Source organism: Delphinus delphis, chromosome 2 (genome assembly GCF_949987515.2).
Source record: "Delphinus delphis chromosome 2, mDelDel1.2, whole genome shotgun sequence".
NCBI lineage: Eukaryota > Metazoa > Chordata > Mammalia > Artiodactyla > Delphinidae > Delphinus > Delphinus delphis.
In genome coordinates this window covers 34674115-34692543 of record NC_082684.1, presented here as the reverse complement: position 1 = coordinate 34692543, position 18429 = coordinate 34674115, and the positions used below count along the sequence as shown (strand labels likewise).

At 41.2% G+C, this 18429-nt stretch overlaps 1 protein-coding gene across 1 annotated transcript in view; it reads right to left on the bottom strand.

Annotated features, from left to right (window-relative positions):
• Positions 1 to 18429, bottom strand: part of VTI1B (vesicle transport through interaction with t-SNAREs 1B) — a 22871-nt gene extending 4442 nt beyond the window's left edge. The window contains exons 1-3 of the mRNA XM_060004361.1: positions 18176 to 18429; positions 3809 to 3867; positions 1450 to 1641 (exon numbers count right to left, since the gene is read on the bottom strand). Of these exons, the coding sequence (XP_059860344.1) occupies positions 1450 to 1641; positions 3809 to 3867; positions 18176 to 18290 (366 nt within the window). The 5' untranslated portion in view covers positions 18291 to 18429. The remainder of the gene's footprint in view (positions 1 to 1449; positions 1642 to 3808; positions 3868 to 18175) is intronic.

Genomic DNA, 18429 nt, shown 5'->3' with positions numbered 1-18429 from the left:
ACTGACAGAAATGGATGCAGCTCTAAGTTCTCAGCTATTCAAAGCACGCATGTGCACACACTCAAAAAGGGGCTGGCTCACATGGCCTATTACTGAGCAGGTGACTATTAGCACTAGACCCCACCACCAAGAAGGCAAAAGATGCATCCCCAGATCAGAAGCAACAAGAAGGCTTTTCAGTTCATATATGGCATATGAACAAGTGGATGAGGAAACCACTGAATGAGGCTGAAATAAATCCCAGTTACACTGGCTTATAAAGCAGCAGGAAAAAGGGGTTTTAAAAATAAAAGATGGGGATTTTCAACTGATTAGGCTTAAAAAAGAACAGGAAGAGACAGTAAGGTCACACAAATCAACCCCAGATTCGGAACAATAATTCTACTGCAGGTGGTTTGTATATCTAAATAGTTTCTGAAACTAATAATTTTAAAGCAAAATTATTATTTGGAATTATCTCCCCCCTTTTTGTTTTCAGGGCTTTTTGGGTCACAAATGACCAAAGTCACTATACACCTTTCATCTCACTTTAACAAACTCTACTTGCCAGCCTTTTCTCACCCTCCTTTCACAAGTGAATTTTGAAAATTTAACATTCTCAAATACTCTAGTTTTGACATCAGGAATGTCAGGCTAGTATCATTTGAATATCTCTTAAACTATATTCAGGATGTATCATGAAATAGGATTTGTTTAAAATTGTGCCGTTAGCCTTTCTACATCCGTGCAGTCTGCACTGGTGGGCCCTGTTCACTTCTCTCCCACATTACTGGTCAGGCCATTTCTACTTTGTGGTGTGGAATATAATCCCAAATGTAACACATAAAATTTAATCTTTGTGAAGTTTTATTCCTTTAACCGTGTTCTCTAGACAGTTTGAGAATACAGGTTTTCGGCTTAGACAGTCTAATTTTATAAATGAGAATACTGGAGGCTAGAGAGTCAGTCTGGCGCACTTTCTATCACAACAAAGTAAGGTGTTAGCCCGCTTTTTAAGAAGCAGCCTGCTTTCTCTACTGTATCTGGGCTGTTGGGCCATCCTGATACAAATGTAAGGGAAAGCATGGGTTAATTTTGTAACAGTACTCTGATAAATTAAAAGCCTAACTGAACTTTGGGGGCATATGTGAGAAAGAAACTGGATCAATGAGTCAGACTACAGGGTCCAGATGTAATATGAATAGGTAACACTTGTGTATCACCACTACACACCAAGCACTGTTTTATACATAAAGGATACAAAGAAATCTAAACAAGCAAATTGTTTGGAATGATCTGCATTAAATTCAGTAGAGGTGGGCACCCAAGGGGAAAAGGGGAATTGGATGCAAGAAAGAGGATAAGGTGGAAAAAAAGTCAAGTATGCACTGATGACATGAACTGTATACTCTACAATATGGTTAATCATTGTACCACAGACCAGTAAAGGAAAAGACAGCTGAAGCTTACCATGTGCTCATTCTCTACAGCATATGTACCATATTTCATGTCTCCTCGACCCCCAGGAGTGGCTGTCAAAGGTGTGCTTCTCACTTCCCGATGGAGTTTGGCAAGGTCCTTCCGGTAGGTTCGAAGCTTAGACATCATAGGGTTACGAAAAGATAGGGGGGCATAACGTAGTTCCTCTTCCATCTCTGCCAGCTAGGAAGGCAGAAAGTAGTGAGTAGATGGTCTGCTTCTGTTCTCTCTCATATGGGTAATACGTCTAGTTTGGACTAATCAAACCACAGATCACCGTCAATAAATACTCAACCATGTGGTCCAGGAGGGCAGGAACCACATGTGACACGTTCACTTCATTACTCTTAGTGCCTGGCACAGTGCCTAGCAGGCATAGAACAGGCCTTCAAAAAGTATGTGATGAATGAGTGAGAAAACTAACAAGTACCTTATAGCTTATTAAACATTTTCTACATGCATTCTCTCATTTATTCCTCACAACAGATCAATAAGGTAGGAAATACTACTTCTACTTCATATATAAGACTTGATGAAACCTGCTCAAGATTACATAACAAGAGAAGTCAGGATTCAAAAATCTTCAAATTCTCTTTTCAGTATACCAAGTTCTTAGCTTGTTATGGTTCAAGTGCTTTCATGAAGCACTCTGAGATCTACTGTACTAAAAATGCTACGGGTATGGCATCAAGGTTCTTCCCTTCCTCCTCCTTCTGAAAATCAACTGTTTGTCTCCATGTCAGAATAACCAGGGATCCAAATCATTCCCATTTTTCTGGGATAAGTAAACTGTAACACCTAGACCCAATTTACAAGAAGCCGTCTGTCTGGGATGGCCAAAGTAGGACTGGTTAATTTTTTTAAGTTCAGGGAAAGAAAGTATCTAAGCACCAAACAAATAAATTGGTATTAATTAAAAGGTTTTTGAAATGCTACCAAGATGTTAAGTGAAAAAGAAGACTGGCTCTGTAACAGGTATCATGGATATGCCCAGCTGTACACAGGTATTAGAAAAGTTTCTGGTACTCCCATTATGAAGGAGATAGTTTCCACAGTCTGGTAGGCTGATCCTTCTTAAAATAGATGCAGAATAGAGAAAAGGATGCAGATAAGCTTAACTTCTCAGAACTGCATTGAGATAAGGAAGTTGTTCTTCAACAAGCAATAAAGAAGTTCTCTGGCTTAAAAAGAATTTTTCAGTCTACTCTGGAGTAGCAAATACTAGGGGCAACTATTTCTTTGGAGTACTACCAGGGACCTGGATTTTAGCTCCAGCCTCCTAAAAGGTTTTGCTGAAGCCAGAGCACAATGATATGGAGAACAGAGGACCCTTACTTCTAAAAGGTGAGAGCAAAACTTGCTTTTTGTTTCTTTGTTTGTTTTTTGTTGTTGTTAAAGAAAAGGCACAGATTAAGAGAGAAGCAGTTCTTAAACTGCTCAGCAACCTGGACCAACATCTGACAAGCTTTGGGTCCTGACTGGGAACTCATCCTATCCATGCATGCCTTGCCGAAGGTACCAAATCCTCCTGTCGTTTAAAACAGAAGGGAACAGGGACTTCCCTGGTGGTCCAGTGTGGTAAAGAATCCGTCTTCCAATGCAGGAGACGCAGGTTCGATCCCTGGTCAGGGAACTAAGATCCCACGTGCTGCTGGGCAACTAGGCCCACGAACTACAACTACTGAGCTCGCACGCCTCAACTAGAGAGCCCACGTGCTGCAAACTACAGAGCCCACGTGCCACAACTACAGAGCCCATTACTAGAGAGAGAAAAAAAACCCGCACGCCACAACTAGAGAGAAGCCTGCCCACCACAACGAAAGATCCTGCGTGCTGAAACTAAGACCCGGCGCAGCCCCCAAAATAAATAAATAAATAAATAAATAAATAAATAATAAAATAAAAACTACACTGGCATATATGCAAAATTCAACACTCTCCAAAACAAACAAACAAACAAAAAACCCCCCAAAACCAGAAGGGAACATGGCTAGAACCACCTCTGAGCTCCATTTTGTGTGACAGTAAGTTTAACAAAGGAGAATAACTGATCTCAATGGCCAGCTTTTAAAATGAGATTTTAAAAGACCACCCAGGCAGAAGTATGAGAATGTCCTTATTACAGCAGCAATGTATTATCAAAGACTCATTTCAGGAGAGTCTCCAAGCTTTACCCATTTGTGTTTGCCTGTCAACACCCAGCCCCATCAACTGGCCTCATTTGGTAAGAAATAATCAAAAGCAAGATCAATGGACAGGAACAGTTAATCTGTGATCAGGTCACAAGCATTACTTCTGGAAAAGACCAACAAACAGGAAGAAGATATAAGGACTTGTTCCTTGTTCTCACCGTTTCATTTGCTTCCTGTTGCTTTTCATCAAAATCTCTGATCAACTTCTTCTTCTCTTCTGGAAAAGACAGACAAGTTTTCAATGCTCAGTCCTGCTTCCAAACATTCCTAGAGGCTATATCCCCTGCTTAGAATAAACTCCACATTCCTTTCCTGAGGGTACTACTACAGTACTTAATCACCCCTAAAAGACATTTAGAAACATAGGGGAACTAGTTATCACAGTAACTGGGGGGAAGGGAGAGGGACGGTATTACCATTGGCATTAAGTGTCCAGGGAACAAGAGTATCTATGCTATGGACAGTCCTGCATAACAATGATCTGGCCCCAAAGACCAACAGCATCCCTACTAGGAAAGACAACAGGTCTAAATCAATCATTGTCAGTCATTTTTCACCCATCCTAACAGGAACCAGGCACACTTTCATCAATAAGAATGTTTAACAATACTAGTTCTCTGAAATCTTTGTCCCCATTTTCACTCCCACTGTAAATCACATCTCTATATTAACCCTTATCCACTGCTGTTCTCCAAACAAATTCAAAACCCACCTACTCTGCTCACTGGAGAGACTGCATGGTATACAGCACAAGTTTCTTAGCCACACCCACGGGCAGTGGTATGGGAAATGACGTAAAATACCACTGACTCACACAGGGAAAGTCACTCCTTGTTCAGTACTTTGCATCATATCATTTTAGTGCTAGTATGTCTTTAACAACTAAAAATTAGTAATCTCCCCTTTTAACAAAAACAGAACAGGCTTTAGCTCCAAAGCAATAACACAGCACTGTTTTGCCTTCACTGTATTTTTTCTGATCATTTAGACAGGTTCTATAGATTTTCCATTTAAGGTAGTGATATAAAATTTCCTTTTAAAGTAACTTTATGTATTAAATAAATGCATTTTACATGAAATACTCATATAAATAAAATGATTAATTATAGTAAAATGGTGGTTGGACACAGCAAAAATGTTGAAGGGAGTACTGGCATACTGTCACCTGGTAAACATCTGTATGGGGGAAGTGCTGGTGAGTAAAGGGGCTTAGGTTCTGGTTCTAGCTTTGGGTCTGACTCAACATGTAAGCTTGGATAATTCTCTTCATCTCTTTGGGACCTAACCTCCTTCCTTGGCTATAAAATGAGGAGGTAGATCATACCTAACAGGCATAGTTTTTTTTTTTTTTTAATTTTTTTTTGGCTGCATTGGGTCTTCATTGCAGCATGCGGGCTTTTCTCTAGTTGCGGTGAGCGGGGGCTACTCTTCGGTGCGCGGGCCTTCTCTTGTTGCGGAGCACGGGCTCTAGGCACGCGGGCTCAGTAGTTGTGGCTCACAGGCTCTAGAGCACGGTCTCAGTAGTTGTGGCACACAGGCTTAGTTGCTCCATGGCATGTGGGATCTTCCCAGACCAGGGCTCAAACCCGTGTCCTCTACATTGGCAGGCGGATTCTTTACCACTACGCCACCAGGGAAGCCCTTATTAGGGCTTATTAGCATATCTAACAAGCAAAAATTAGTCCTATTTATGAGTTTTTTTTTTAATGTATACATCCAAATGAATGTTCTCCCTGGAAATCTATACATAATCTACTTATTACCACAAAGTTGTCATTGCTTACAATATTTTTTGAACTCATCTTTTGGAATTATGTTCACAATCTGGGGATATAGTTTTCTTTAATTGTGGTAAAATATATACATAACATAAAATTTACCATTTTGACTGTTTTTAAGTATACAGTTAAAGGGCATTAAGTACATCCACAATGTCGTGCAACCATCACCATTATCCACCTCTAGAACCTTTTCATCATCCCAAACTGAAACTCCATACCCATTAAACACTAACTCCCCATTTCCCCTCTCCCTGGACTCTGGTAACCACCATTCTACTTTCTGTGTCTATGAATCTGACTACTCTAGGCACCTCATATAAGAGGAATCTTACAATTTCACTTACCATGTCTTCAAGGTTCATCCATACTGTAGCATGTATAAGGACACGGTCTTTTTTTTTTTTTTTTCCGGTACGCGGGCCTCTCACTGTTGTGGCCTCTCCTGTTGCGGAGCACAGGCTCCAGACGCACAGGCTCAGCGGCCATGGCTCACGGGCCCAGCCGCTCCGCGGCATGTGGGGTCTTCCCACACTGGGGCACGAACCCGTGTCCCCTGCATCGGCAGGCAGATTCTCAACCACTGCGCCACCAGGGAAGCCCAGGACACGGTCTTTTAAAAAGCTCAATGTGACTTCTAAATACAAGCCAGCACTTCCATCAACTGAAGAAAGAGCAATCTTTTCCAATGCCAAGAAAACAGCTGAGTTGCGCTTACAAAGGGATGGCACGTGGGTACTCGACATGCTGTCCTAAGATTTTCTTGGATAATTCTGTTTACCCTGATTTTCATCTCACACCTTGACTTTAAAGCCAAATACCATGTAAGATGTAACACCACTGTAATGCTTTATATGCATTTACATTTTGTTAATCACAACAGCATCTAGCATGTCAGCTGTCCACTGCTTTTCAAATGATCATAAATCATTTTGCTTGTGTATATTCTATATTCTCAACTTGAGATCAAGCTCCTTCTGAGTAGAGAAATTTACTTTTTCTTTTATACATCCCATAGCTTCTAGAACTCTAAACCTGGTAGGGTACTCCTTAGACACTGCTATTGCCTACAAGAGCAAACGACAATGCACCCTTTACTAAGCTGCCTTCGTTGTCATGTGACATTCCCTAAATAGGTACTCCAGGTAAACTATTTCTCACTACACACCACTCACAAAACCCAGGGTTTTTGTTTTGTTTTGTTTTGTTTTGTTTTGTTTTTGCGGTAAGCAGGCCTCTCACTGCTGCGGCCCCTCCCCTTGCGGAGCACAGGCTTCGGATGCACAGGCTCAGTGGCCATGGCTCACGGGCCCAGCCGCTCCGCGGCACATGGGATCTTCCCGGACCGGGGCACAAACCCGTGTCCCCTGCATTGGCAGGCGGACTCTCAACCACTGCGCCACCAGGGAAGCCCAAAACCCAGGGTTTTTTGTTTAAAAAAAAAAAAAAATAGGAGAAAGTTCAGCCCTGGCAAAGGGCCTACTTCTTGACTAACCATGATGTAACTGAAATAAGTGCCAAAGCAGCTGTTATTATCCTTGAGTAGTCTGCATTTTCAGCTATCAGCAGTGAAATAATATCTGCAGTCAAGAATGGCCACTTCCATGGAGAGCTATCATATTATTTTGTAACAAGCATTCACTAAAGTGTTGAGTGTCGTCACTCCTCTGAATAGGCACATCTCCAAACTCAAGCACACTCACTTCTGATCCAAGATGACAGTATTCTCTAAGTGCATTCCCGTCCTAGATTTTTCTACATCTCTATTAGTCATAAATTCTCCTCCTTTATTCTTTCTTTGTTAAAAGACATGAAAATCTGCATTCCTAAGAATGACTCAAAGAAAGTAGCTACATAAATAAGAGTGTGTGGGGGGGGGAAGGAGGCAGCACACAGAATCTTGATCCTTTCACTAACTTCCCTGCATGATTCTGTTATTCTCAGTCTTTTTGGAATACTCTGCTCTCTATCTAATTTCATAAGGCATGCATTCTACTAGGAGTGCTCTACAACTTATACACTTTTAAAGGTTCAAGAGGTTAAACCCCTACCCAACTGAGAGGTATTAATAGCTGTTCCTTTATGCTTTAGACTCAGAATTGTGAAATCAATGAATATAAGAGCTGAGATGGACCTCAGAGATCATCTAGTCTAACCTTCTCATTTAGCAGTTGAGGAAATTAGAGCCTGCAGAAACTGTCTTCCCCAAGGCCACAGAAGGAGTAGATGTGTAGCAACACTAGTTCCAGAATGCAAGTCTCCTGACTCCCAACCCAGTGCTTCTGTACACTATAGTGTTGAGGGGCATTTTCGTGCTCCCAGGTATACAGGTATAATATGTTCAAACCTCTTAACCTCTTAATTTTTTATGGAGTTAGAATTAACACTACAATCAACTACAAAACAACAGGACTGATACTGGGTAGAACAGACACCAGAAACAAGAGTGAGCTACTCCAAATAACACTATCCCCTACCCCACATGCCTTCCCAAACCCTTCACCTGTGACTGACTCACTCTGAAGCTGAATGTTTGGTAAACTGGGTGGATGGCCGCACAATGCCCCGGACATGGAATAAAATGGAAACACCCAGCTCTGAAAGTGCTAGAGGAAACCTACCTCATGTTCGACCAAGGTGGCAGCCTCTCTTTCTTATAGGCTATTTGAATTGCCAGCCCAAGAATGACTAACCTTGGTCCATCAGAACTGTGGAAATAACTTCAGTTTCACCAGGATCTTTAAAATCTGTGATTAATGTTTTTGGCGCCCCATTGTGGCATTTCTAGGACCTACATCCTCTTTGTAGACCACATGGTTACCTGATCCTCTCTAAGCCTGTTTCCTCAACTATAAATAAATATAACGGTACTGACCTCATACAGTTGTCTGAAACAGTTAAAAGAGACAATACACATAACAAACACATAACAAATGCCAAGCATATTAAGGGTTCAATAAATAGTAACTACCACTGTTTTTTAAAAGTAAATTCCTAGGTAGGAAAAACTAAGCAAAAACAAAATTCACCAAAGAATATGAAGAGTGTTGGAAAAATTAAAATTCTGCAGTTAGTGAGTAATTGTGTTTACCAACCTGCTACATATGGTCCTTCATAGTTATTATTTTTTCTGGTTTCTAAAATAATGGAGTCTCACGTATAGATACTGAGATTTAAGTGAATTAAAATGAAAAACTTTCAATAATTTTATAATGTTCATTAATAATGTGCCTTCAAAAAAAATAATGTGCCTTCAGGTGCTACAAAACTAAAAGTCATGACTATAGGTGACTATACTTACTCTATTAATTGGATAAGAATTTATAGCAGTCTGAGGTATTTGGAGAGACATCTTCATATGCTGCAAAGCTAAGACTAGAAATTATGGTTGTAGGTGCTTAATGTAATATCATATGGATTAATAATTATCACATATGCTAATGGATTGTCACTGTCATACAAAATTCCTAAAGTAGGACACATTGTGTCTGTTATCCTATCCTTTTTTTAAATAGGTATATAGATAGATAGATAGATTTTAAAAGTGGTGAAACTGTGGAAAACATGGCAGAATAGAAATAAAATCACACTGAGTTTTTATAACCAATCATATATTATTACTATTTTCTTCCGAACAATTCACAGTATTTATACAATCATTCAACAAATATTTATAGAGCACCTAGTATGTACTAGGCACTGCTCTAGGTGCTTAGGATACATAATTAACCAAACAGACAAAATATAGAGCTTATGATAGAAGAGGGAACACTTCCAAAGTTTTTTAAGAGGCCAGCACTACACTGATACCAAAACCAGCGAAGAACACCACAAAAAAATTATAGGCCAATATCCCTGGTGAACACAGATGCAAAAATCCTCAACAAAATAATAGCAAACTGAATGGCATTTTCTATAGAAATAGAACAAACAATCCAAAAATTTTTAGGTAACCACAAAAGACCCCAATTAGCCAAAGCAATCTTGAAAAAGAACAACAAAGCTGGAGGCATCATGCTTTCTGATTTCAAACTACAGCTGACCCTTGAACAACAAGGGTTTGAACTGAGCGGGTCCACTTATACACAGATTTTTTTCAATAGTAAATACTACAGTACCACATAACCTGTGGTTGGCTGAATCTGCAGATAGTGAGGAAACTTGGATAGGAAGGCCAACAAGTTACACTCAGATTTTCAGCTGCGCAGAGGGTTGGCACCCAGGGTCAACTGTATATTACAAAGCTATAATAATGAAAACAGTATGGTACTGGCATAAAAACAGATTCAAAGCTCAATGGAATGGAAAAGAGAGCCCAGAAGTAAGTCCACACATATATGGTCAATTCACTTACAACAAAGGAGCCCAGAATATACAATGGGGAAATGTATTAGGAAAAACCCAGTCTTTCTCCCTCCTATCTTTCTCTCCTGTATAGGAAAAAACTTAGTCCTTCCTCCTGTTGTTTGTTTCCCGTGTGTCTCCTTTACTACTCACAAAGAACACTTCACTTTTGGTCACCGAATGTATGGGTTTTTTCCCCACAGCAGCAATTCTCTGAGACACCAGCTGGGTGTCCTGCAATTCGACTCAATTCTGACGCTATCTACCCAGAGACAGTATCAGATTCCAGAGGTTCAGGGCTCAGTCCCACAAGACTGGCCCCACCACCACCTCAGATGCCAATTGCAAGTAGTAGGTCCTCAGGTTACCCACAACTTCTGTCCAATTTGGTTACAAACTGGAGGTTCCCATGACCCCCTCCTCAGATTCAATTAATATGGTAGAAAGGCTCACAAAACTCAGAGAAACACTTACTTAGGTTTACCAGTTTATTAAAGGACATGATAAAGGATACAGATGAAAAGCCAGATGAAGAGAGACATAGGGCAAGGTCTTGGAGGGTCTCTTTCCCCTCCTGTTCTGTCCCGCAGGACCTTCTGTCCCCGCAGAGTTGAGGTGCACCACCCTCCCAGTGTGGATATGTTCGACCACCTGGAAGCTCTCTGAGCCCCATACTACTGAAATTTTATGGAGGCTCCCTCACATAGACATGGTTAATTATTAATTCCATTTGAAGCCCCTTTCCCGTCTCCAGAGAAGTGTGGAGCAGGACTGAAAATCCAAGCTTCTAATCATGGGTTGGTCTTTCTGGTAACCAGCTCCCATCCAGAAGCCACCTAGGAGCCCACCCAGAGCAGCCTCACTGAATAAAAGATGCTCCCAGAAATTACAAGGGTTTTAGAAGCTCTGTGCCAGGAGAGAGAGAAATATTTGTTTCCTGTTCCCTCACGGAAAAGGACAGTCTCTTCAATAAATGGTGTTGGGAAACATTTGACAGTCACATGCAAAAGAATGAAACTGGGCCACTATCTTTACACTATATACAAAAATTAACTCAAAAAGGATTAAAGACGTGAATGTTGACAATGATATTTTGGATTTGGCACCAAAAGTAAAAGCAACAAAAGCAAAAATAAACTAGCAGGGCTACATCAAACTAAAAGCTTCTGAGAGATCCTAGGCAAAACATGCTCTGGCATAAATTATACCAATGTTTTCTTAGGTCAGTCTCCCAAGGCAATAGAAATAAAAACAAAAATAAACAAATGGAACCTAATCAAACTTACAAACTTTTGCACAACAAAGGGAACCATAAACAAAACGAAAAGACAACCCACAGAATGGGAGAAAATATTTGCAAACGATGCAACCAACAAAGGCTTAATTTCCAAAATATGCAAACAGTTCATACAATTCAACTACAAAAAAACAAACAACCCAGGGCAGGGTTTCCCTGGTGGCGCAGTGGTTGGGAGTCCGCCTGCCAATGCAGGGGACGTGGGTTCGTGTCCTGGTCCGGGAAGATCCCACACGCCGCGGAGTGGCTGGGCCCGTGAGCCATGGCCGCTGAGCCTGCGTGTCCAGAGCCTGCGCTCCTCAACGGGAGAGGCCACAACAGTGAGAGGCCCGTGTACCGCAAAAAAAAAAAAAAAACCCAAAAAAGCAAAAGAAAAAACAAAAAACCCCCAAACAACCCAATAAAAAATGGGCAGAAGACCTAAATAAACATTTCTCCAAAGAAGACATACACAGATGGCCAGTAGGCACATGAAAAGATGCTCAACATCACTAATTATTAGAGAAATGCAAATCAAAGCTACAATAAGGTAACACCTCACACCAGTCAGAATGGCCATCATTAAACAGTCTACAAATAACAAATGCTAGAGAGGGTTTGGAGAAAAGGGAACCCTCTTACACTGTTGGTGGGAATGTAAATTGGTGCAGCCACTATGGAAAACTGTATGGAAAAGAGTTGCCATATGATACAGCAATCCTACTCCTGGGCATATACCCAGACAAAACTATAATTCAAAAAGATACACGCACCCCTATGCTCACAGCAGCACTATTCACAACAGCCAAGACATGGAAACAACCTAAATGTCCATGAACACATGAATGGATAAAGAAGATGTGGGATGTGTGTGTGTGTGTGTGTGTGTGTGTGTGTGTGTGCGTGTGTGTGTGTGTGTGTGTATAAATAAATATATATAAAACATTGGAATATTACTCAGCCATTAAAAAGAATGAAATGCCATTTGCAGCAACATGGATGGACCTAGAGATTATCATACTAAGTGAAGTAAGTCAGAAAGAGAAAGAGAAATACCATATGATATCACTTATATGTGGAATCTAAAATACGATACAAATCAACATATCTACAAAACAAAAACAGGAGGACTTCCCTGGGGGTGCAGTGGTTAAGAATCCTCCTGCTAATGCAGGGGACACTGGTTCGAGCCCTGGTCCAGGAAGATCCCACATGCCACAGAGCAACTAAGCTCATGCTCCACAAAACTACTGAGCCTGTGCTCTAGAGCCTGCGAGCCACAGCTACTGAAGCCCATGTGCCTAGAGCCCGTGCTCCACAACAAGAGAAGCCACTGCAATGAGAAGCCCGCGCACCGCAACGAAGAGTAGCCCTAGCTCGCTGCAACTAGAGAAAGCCTGTGCACAGCAATGAAGACCCAATGCAGCCAAAAATAAATTAACTAAAAAACAAACAAAACAAAACAGGGACTTCCCTGGTGGTCCAATGGTTAAGATTCTGTGCTTCTACTGCAGGGAACAAGGGTTAAGATCCTATATGCCACGTGGTGCAGCCAAAAAAAAACCCAAAACAAAACCAAAACCAAAACCAAACAAAAACAGACTCACAGATATCGAGAACAGACTTGTGGTTGCCAAGGGAGAGAGGGGGTAGGGGAGAGAAGGAATGGAAGTTTGGGATTAGCAGAGGCAAACTGTTATATATAGGATGGATAAACAACAAGGTCCTACTGTATAGCACAGGGAACTATATTCAGTATCCTGTGACAAACCATAATGGAAAAGAATAGGAAAAAGAATATATATATGTATAGCTGAGTCACTTTGCTGTACAGAAGAAATTAACACAACATTGTAAATCAACTACATTAAAAAAAAAAAGGCAAAAAACACACACCAGAAAATACATTGCTTGAAAAAAAAAAAAAGCTTCTGGATAGCAAAAGGAAACTATCAACAAAATGAAAAAAATTTATTTACTGGGAGAATATATTTGTAAATCATATATCCGATAAGGGGCTAGTATCCACAATATATAAAGAACTCATACAAATGAATAGCAAAAACCCAAACAATCCAATTATAAAATGAGCAGAGGATGTGAATAAACATTTTTCCAAAGAAGACATACAATGGACAACGGGTACATGAAAAGATACTCAACTTGACTAATCATCAGGGAGATGCAAATCAAAGACACAATGAGATACCCCCTCACACCTGTTAGAATGGCTATTATCAAAAAGACAAGAAATAACATGTGCTATAGAAATTCAAAGAGATATCAGTATGGCTGATAGCAGTTTTAAATGCCTTCATGAAAAGGATCAAATTAAGCAGTTTAAACATTTAAACTTCTTGTTACTTAAGTAACAAGAAATAAACAAGAATGCCAATACATGCTGGCTGTGTGATCCTTTTAATATCATATGAGAAGGCATCTATAAGAGTGAACTGATTATCCATTTAACTAACTTCTTCAGGGGTCATTTTTAGAATTAGATTTGCTTATGCTTCCCATTAACAAAAGAATGATTCTCATGTAAATGTTAAAATTTTAAGCAGTGTTTTATGGACTGAGGCCAACATTTTCTTCTGGAGAAAGTAGTCTCTACAATTGGAATGTAATTAATAGAAAACCATGATTTGATTTTCAAATCATTAGTTTTGTACATAAGCATTCATTCAATGAGTACCTGTTGAACATACCTACAGAAGATTAAATTGGCAGGTCAGATTTCACCTGCAGATTTGCTCTGTTTGGTCCATAAAGCATTTGAAAAATATCTGAGTTGGGGGCTTCCCTGGTGGCACAGTGGTTGAGAGTCCGCCTGCCGATGCAGGGGACAAGGGTTCGTGTCCCGGTCCGGGAAGATCTCACATGCCGTGGAGCGGCTGGGCCCGTGAGCCATGGCCGCTGAGCCTGTGCTTCCGGAGCCTGTGCGTCCGGAGCCTGTGCTCCGCAACTGCAACGGGAGAGGCCAGCAACGGGAGAGGCCACAACAGTGAGAGGCCCACGTACCGCAAAAAAAACCATAAAAAAACGTAAACAAAACAAACAAACAAAAAATATCTGAGTTGGTGGCTCACAAATAAAAATCAAAAGGCTTCATGTATTTAAAAAAAAAGAAAGAAAGAAACAACATGTGTTGATGAGCTTATGTCCTAGATCAGTGGCCTTCAAACTTGACAGGCATCAGAAATCCCCCAGAGGGCTGTTAAAATAGACTGTAAAAACAGTTAATGATTCAATAAGTCTTCGGTGGGAACCAAGATGTGCATTTCTAACAAGTTTCCAGGTGATGCTGATGCTGTTGGTTCAGGGATCATACTTTGAAAACCACTGTTCTACTGAAAGGAAGACGAATAATATACTATAAATATCATAAATATGTAAAGTGTCTGGGCTTCCCTGGTGGCGCAGTGGTTAAGAATCCGCCTGCCAATGCAGGGGGCACGGGTTCCAGTCCTGGTCCGGGAAGATCCCACATGCTGTGGAGGAACTAAGCCCGCGCGCCGCAACTACTGAGCCTGCGTGCCACAACTACTGAAGCTCGCGTGCCTAGAGCCCATGCTCTGCAACAAGAGAAACCACCGCAATGAGAAGCCCGCGCACCGCAACAGAGTAGCCCCCACGCACCGCAACTAGAGAAAAGCCTGCATGCAGCAACGAAGACCCAACACAGCCATAAATTAATTAATTAATTAATATAAAAAACTATGTGAAGTGTCTAGTGTGTTAGAAGATACGTGCTCTAGAAAAAAAGGGAAAGTAGTGCAAGGTAAGGGTAGTTGTATACAGAGCTGGTATTCTTATGTTTTATTTAAATAAAATATCCAATTTCCCATATAATAGGAATAATGGCTAATCGCTGTTACTACTGTTAGGCAGTATTTTAAGGGCTTTACATATATTAGCTCGCTTGATCCTCAAAAAATCCCTATGAAGTAAATATAATGACTGATTCCCATTTTGCAAGGGAAACTAATTATGTTAAAGTAAGTTGTTCAAGGTCACCAAGCTATTAAGAGGTGGACCCAGGATATGAACTCAGGCAGTCTGGCTCTAGAATCCTTGCTGTTAAATATTACAATACCCTGCCTTTCAACTCATGTATCTTCTTCATAAATGTTATTTTTAATGGTAGGAGAAGAAATATCTGTCAGGCTAGAATGGACATACGTTCTCTATTCTATGTAATCACTCTTGATGTTCTCATCCACAACCCAAACAAGCCTGCTTCTACTCTTACATTTCTTAAAATTATCATTCACTCAACTGACCAAGTGAGAAAATGCAGACATTCTTGAATCTGTCTCCCTCACTCCTCATGTCCAATCAGTACGGTTAATTTCTGTCCAGAATCACCTCTTGGATTTGGGACTCTCTAGAGTCCCATGTTACCTAGATGACTGCCATAAAGGCTCCTAACATGGTCCCTGGTATACAGATTCTTGTGCGTCTCTTTCATCCTCTACTCAGCCACCAGCATTCTCCTTCTAAAATTAAATCTAACCATATTAGTCAGCTATTTGAAGTCCTTTACTGATTCTCCATATCAAGTCTCGATGTCTTAATGTGACACTTAGGTCCCTTAACTGTCTGGCTGTGTCTTACTTTCCTCATCTATTACTATTCTCCCACACATACTTTTTTTTTTTTTAATGAAACTGGCAGCCACTCTTTATTAAGAATCTTTTTTTTTACATCTTTATTGGAGTATAATTGCTTTACAATGTTGTGTTAGTTTCTGCTGTATAACAAAGTGAATCAGCTGTATGTATACATGTATCCCCATATCCCCTCCCTCTTGCATCTTCCTCGCACCCTCCCTATCCCACCCCTCTAGGTCCCACACATATCTTAAGCTCCAGTAATAGTTGTGAATCTTTGATTTTTTTCTTCCTTTGTTGCCTCTTCCCATTTCCCCTCTCAGGCAGACTCCTGTTCAACCCGTGACACTCAGTTAGAAGTTCCCCTTTCTGTGAAGCTTCCCTCTTGCTCCCCCACGCCCATGTTAGGTTTTTCTATCATGGTCTCAAAACTATCTCAGGACTCATCACACACTTTGTTGTAAATTTGCTCCCATTTAAGGCAAGAAAGAACTCTTGGAACTTCTCGGGGCTCAGGACACTAACTGATACGTAATTCTCAATCAATGTTTATTGAAAAAACTGAATTCAATTACAGAGCATAAGCTAAATGCAAGGGATGTGTTATGTACATTATTCAGTGCTTCATAATTCATGGTGGAAAATAAAGCTTCATTGGTGGAAAGCCTATGAAGTAGTCTCAGGACTAGAAAAAAGAGGAATCAGAGATGAGGCCTGGTGTGTTTGCTTAGTTAAATTCAACTTATTCGACAAATATTTATTGAGAAGTATGAATAAAGTAGTGAATAAGAAGACTAAAAGTTGTTGAAATTCTTATAACCTGCGGATATGTGTATATTCTATTTACTTACTCATTGAACAAAGCATTACCAGCAACTCGTGTTAGAGTATTTTGCACTTGGGTAGAAATTCACACCTTTTTGAGTGTCCTCTTTGCAGGAATTAGAAGTTTAGGTAGATGACAAAAGTGAATATAACTAACTCAGTTTTCTATTTTTCAAAACAGAATGTCCTTTGGCATTATTTAGCCTTACAGAAATAGACATTGCAAAATTTAACTCAACACAAGGCTGAAAAAAAGGTCTATTTTTCAACCATGTAAATCAGATCCCATCACTCTCCTGTTCTATATCCTTTAACTGCAAGCCACTACATTTAGAAAAAGATGCAAATCTTTCACCCTGGTGTACAAGGGCCCATATGCAATCTGGCCCTGCCTACCTCTTTAAAGCCTCATCTACTACCACTAACTATCTCCTCTGCTCATTCCACCCCAAACACACTGCCTTCTTGTTCTTCCTAGAACATACCAAGCTCATTTCTGCTTAAGGACATTTGCAGTACTATTCTGTCCTGACACTCATTTCTCCCAGATTTTTGCGTGGCTTACTCCCTTACTTCAAGTCTCTGCTCAAATGCCACCTCCTCAAAGAGGCCTTTCACAGCCACCCAATTTAAAATTAGAGCCCCCCCCCCATTCCTTGGCCCTGCTTTATTTTCCTGTATTGCCCTTAACACCACCTCTTAATATTTATATATTATCATCGACCCATCAGAACAGAGATTTGTAAGTCTTTTCACTGTAATGTGCAATATTACCAGCATCTAGGGACAGTGCCTGGCACACAGCAGCCTCTCCCAGTAAATGTTAAACAAAGGTATGAATTTCATTCTCACCACAGTCATTCAATTCACATGACCTTGGGTAACACACAGACCAAACACTCAAGCTTTGACGCTTAAGTAAAAGCAATAAAAGTCTCATCTGCTTTGCCATCAAGATCTATTTTTCTTAAGGCAAAGAACTATAGGAGACCTTCCTATACAGATTCAACTGGAAAACTCTTAGCTCCTCCAAGCAAAGCTTGCAGCACTCTGAATTTTGAAATCAAGGGGCAAGAGACAGTCTAAACAGAGAGTTCATAAGGGGACCACACCTAAAGACCACAATCCTGATTTTAAAGACCAATCCCCCTCACGACTGGTTATTTACTAACCCCCAAAGTTATGATTCCTTTGGGTTCTTAACCCTTTTTGTGCTACAGATCCTCTGCCAATCTGGTGAAAACTACGGACCTCTTTTGAGAATAACACTGTTAAATGTATAAAACAAAATATACAGCAGAAACTAACACAACAATGTAAAGCAATTATACTCCAATAAAGATATTTAAAAAAAAAAAGAGAGAGCTACAAAAGAAAACCCGATTCTACTCAAATACCGGATCGCAGGCTTAGGTCCCCTACACTCTTCTTGCCATAGTGAAAATGAAACGAGAAAAATCTGAAGGCTACAGGAGGATCAAGAGGGAGATGACACTCCGAGGTGCATCCCTGAGCACGCTAAGTGGCGGCAGGGAGATCCTGGGCGCCGGGACCCAGCCAGCCCTAGGGGGCGTGTCTGAGAATGAGAAGCGGAGAGAAGGGAGGGAGGGTCTGGGAAGGGGGTGGGAGCTCTTCTTCCCAGAGCTGGCGGAGCTGGGTGCCCCTGGGCTCAGCCTGACTCCGCCTCACCTGTCCCAGCCGTCCCCAGGAGCCGCTCCGGCACCCCTCGTAGGTCTTCATGGAGACCGCGGAAGATCTCATGCAGTTTCTCGAAATGCTCTGAGGAGGCGGCTGAGTTGGCCATGGCGCAGGCCGCTCTCTAGCAGCGGCAGCCGAGATTCCGGGCACGGGGCCCGTTCCTACTCCGCCGTCAGCCGCCCAGCCGCGCAGGCATTCCGGCGACCGCCGCCACCGCAGCTCAGGACGAGGCGCTTCCGGGGCCG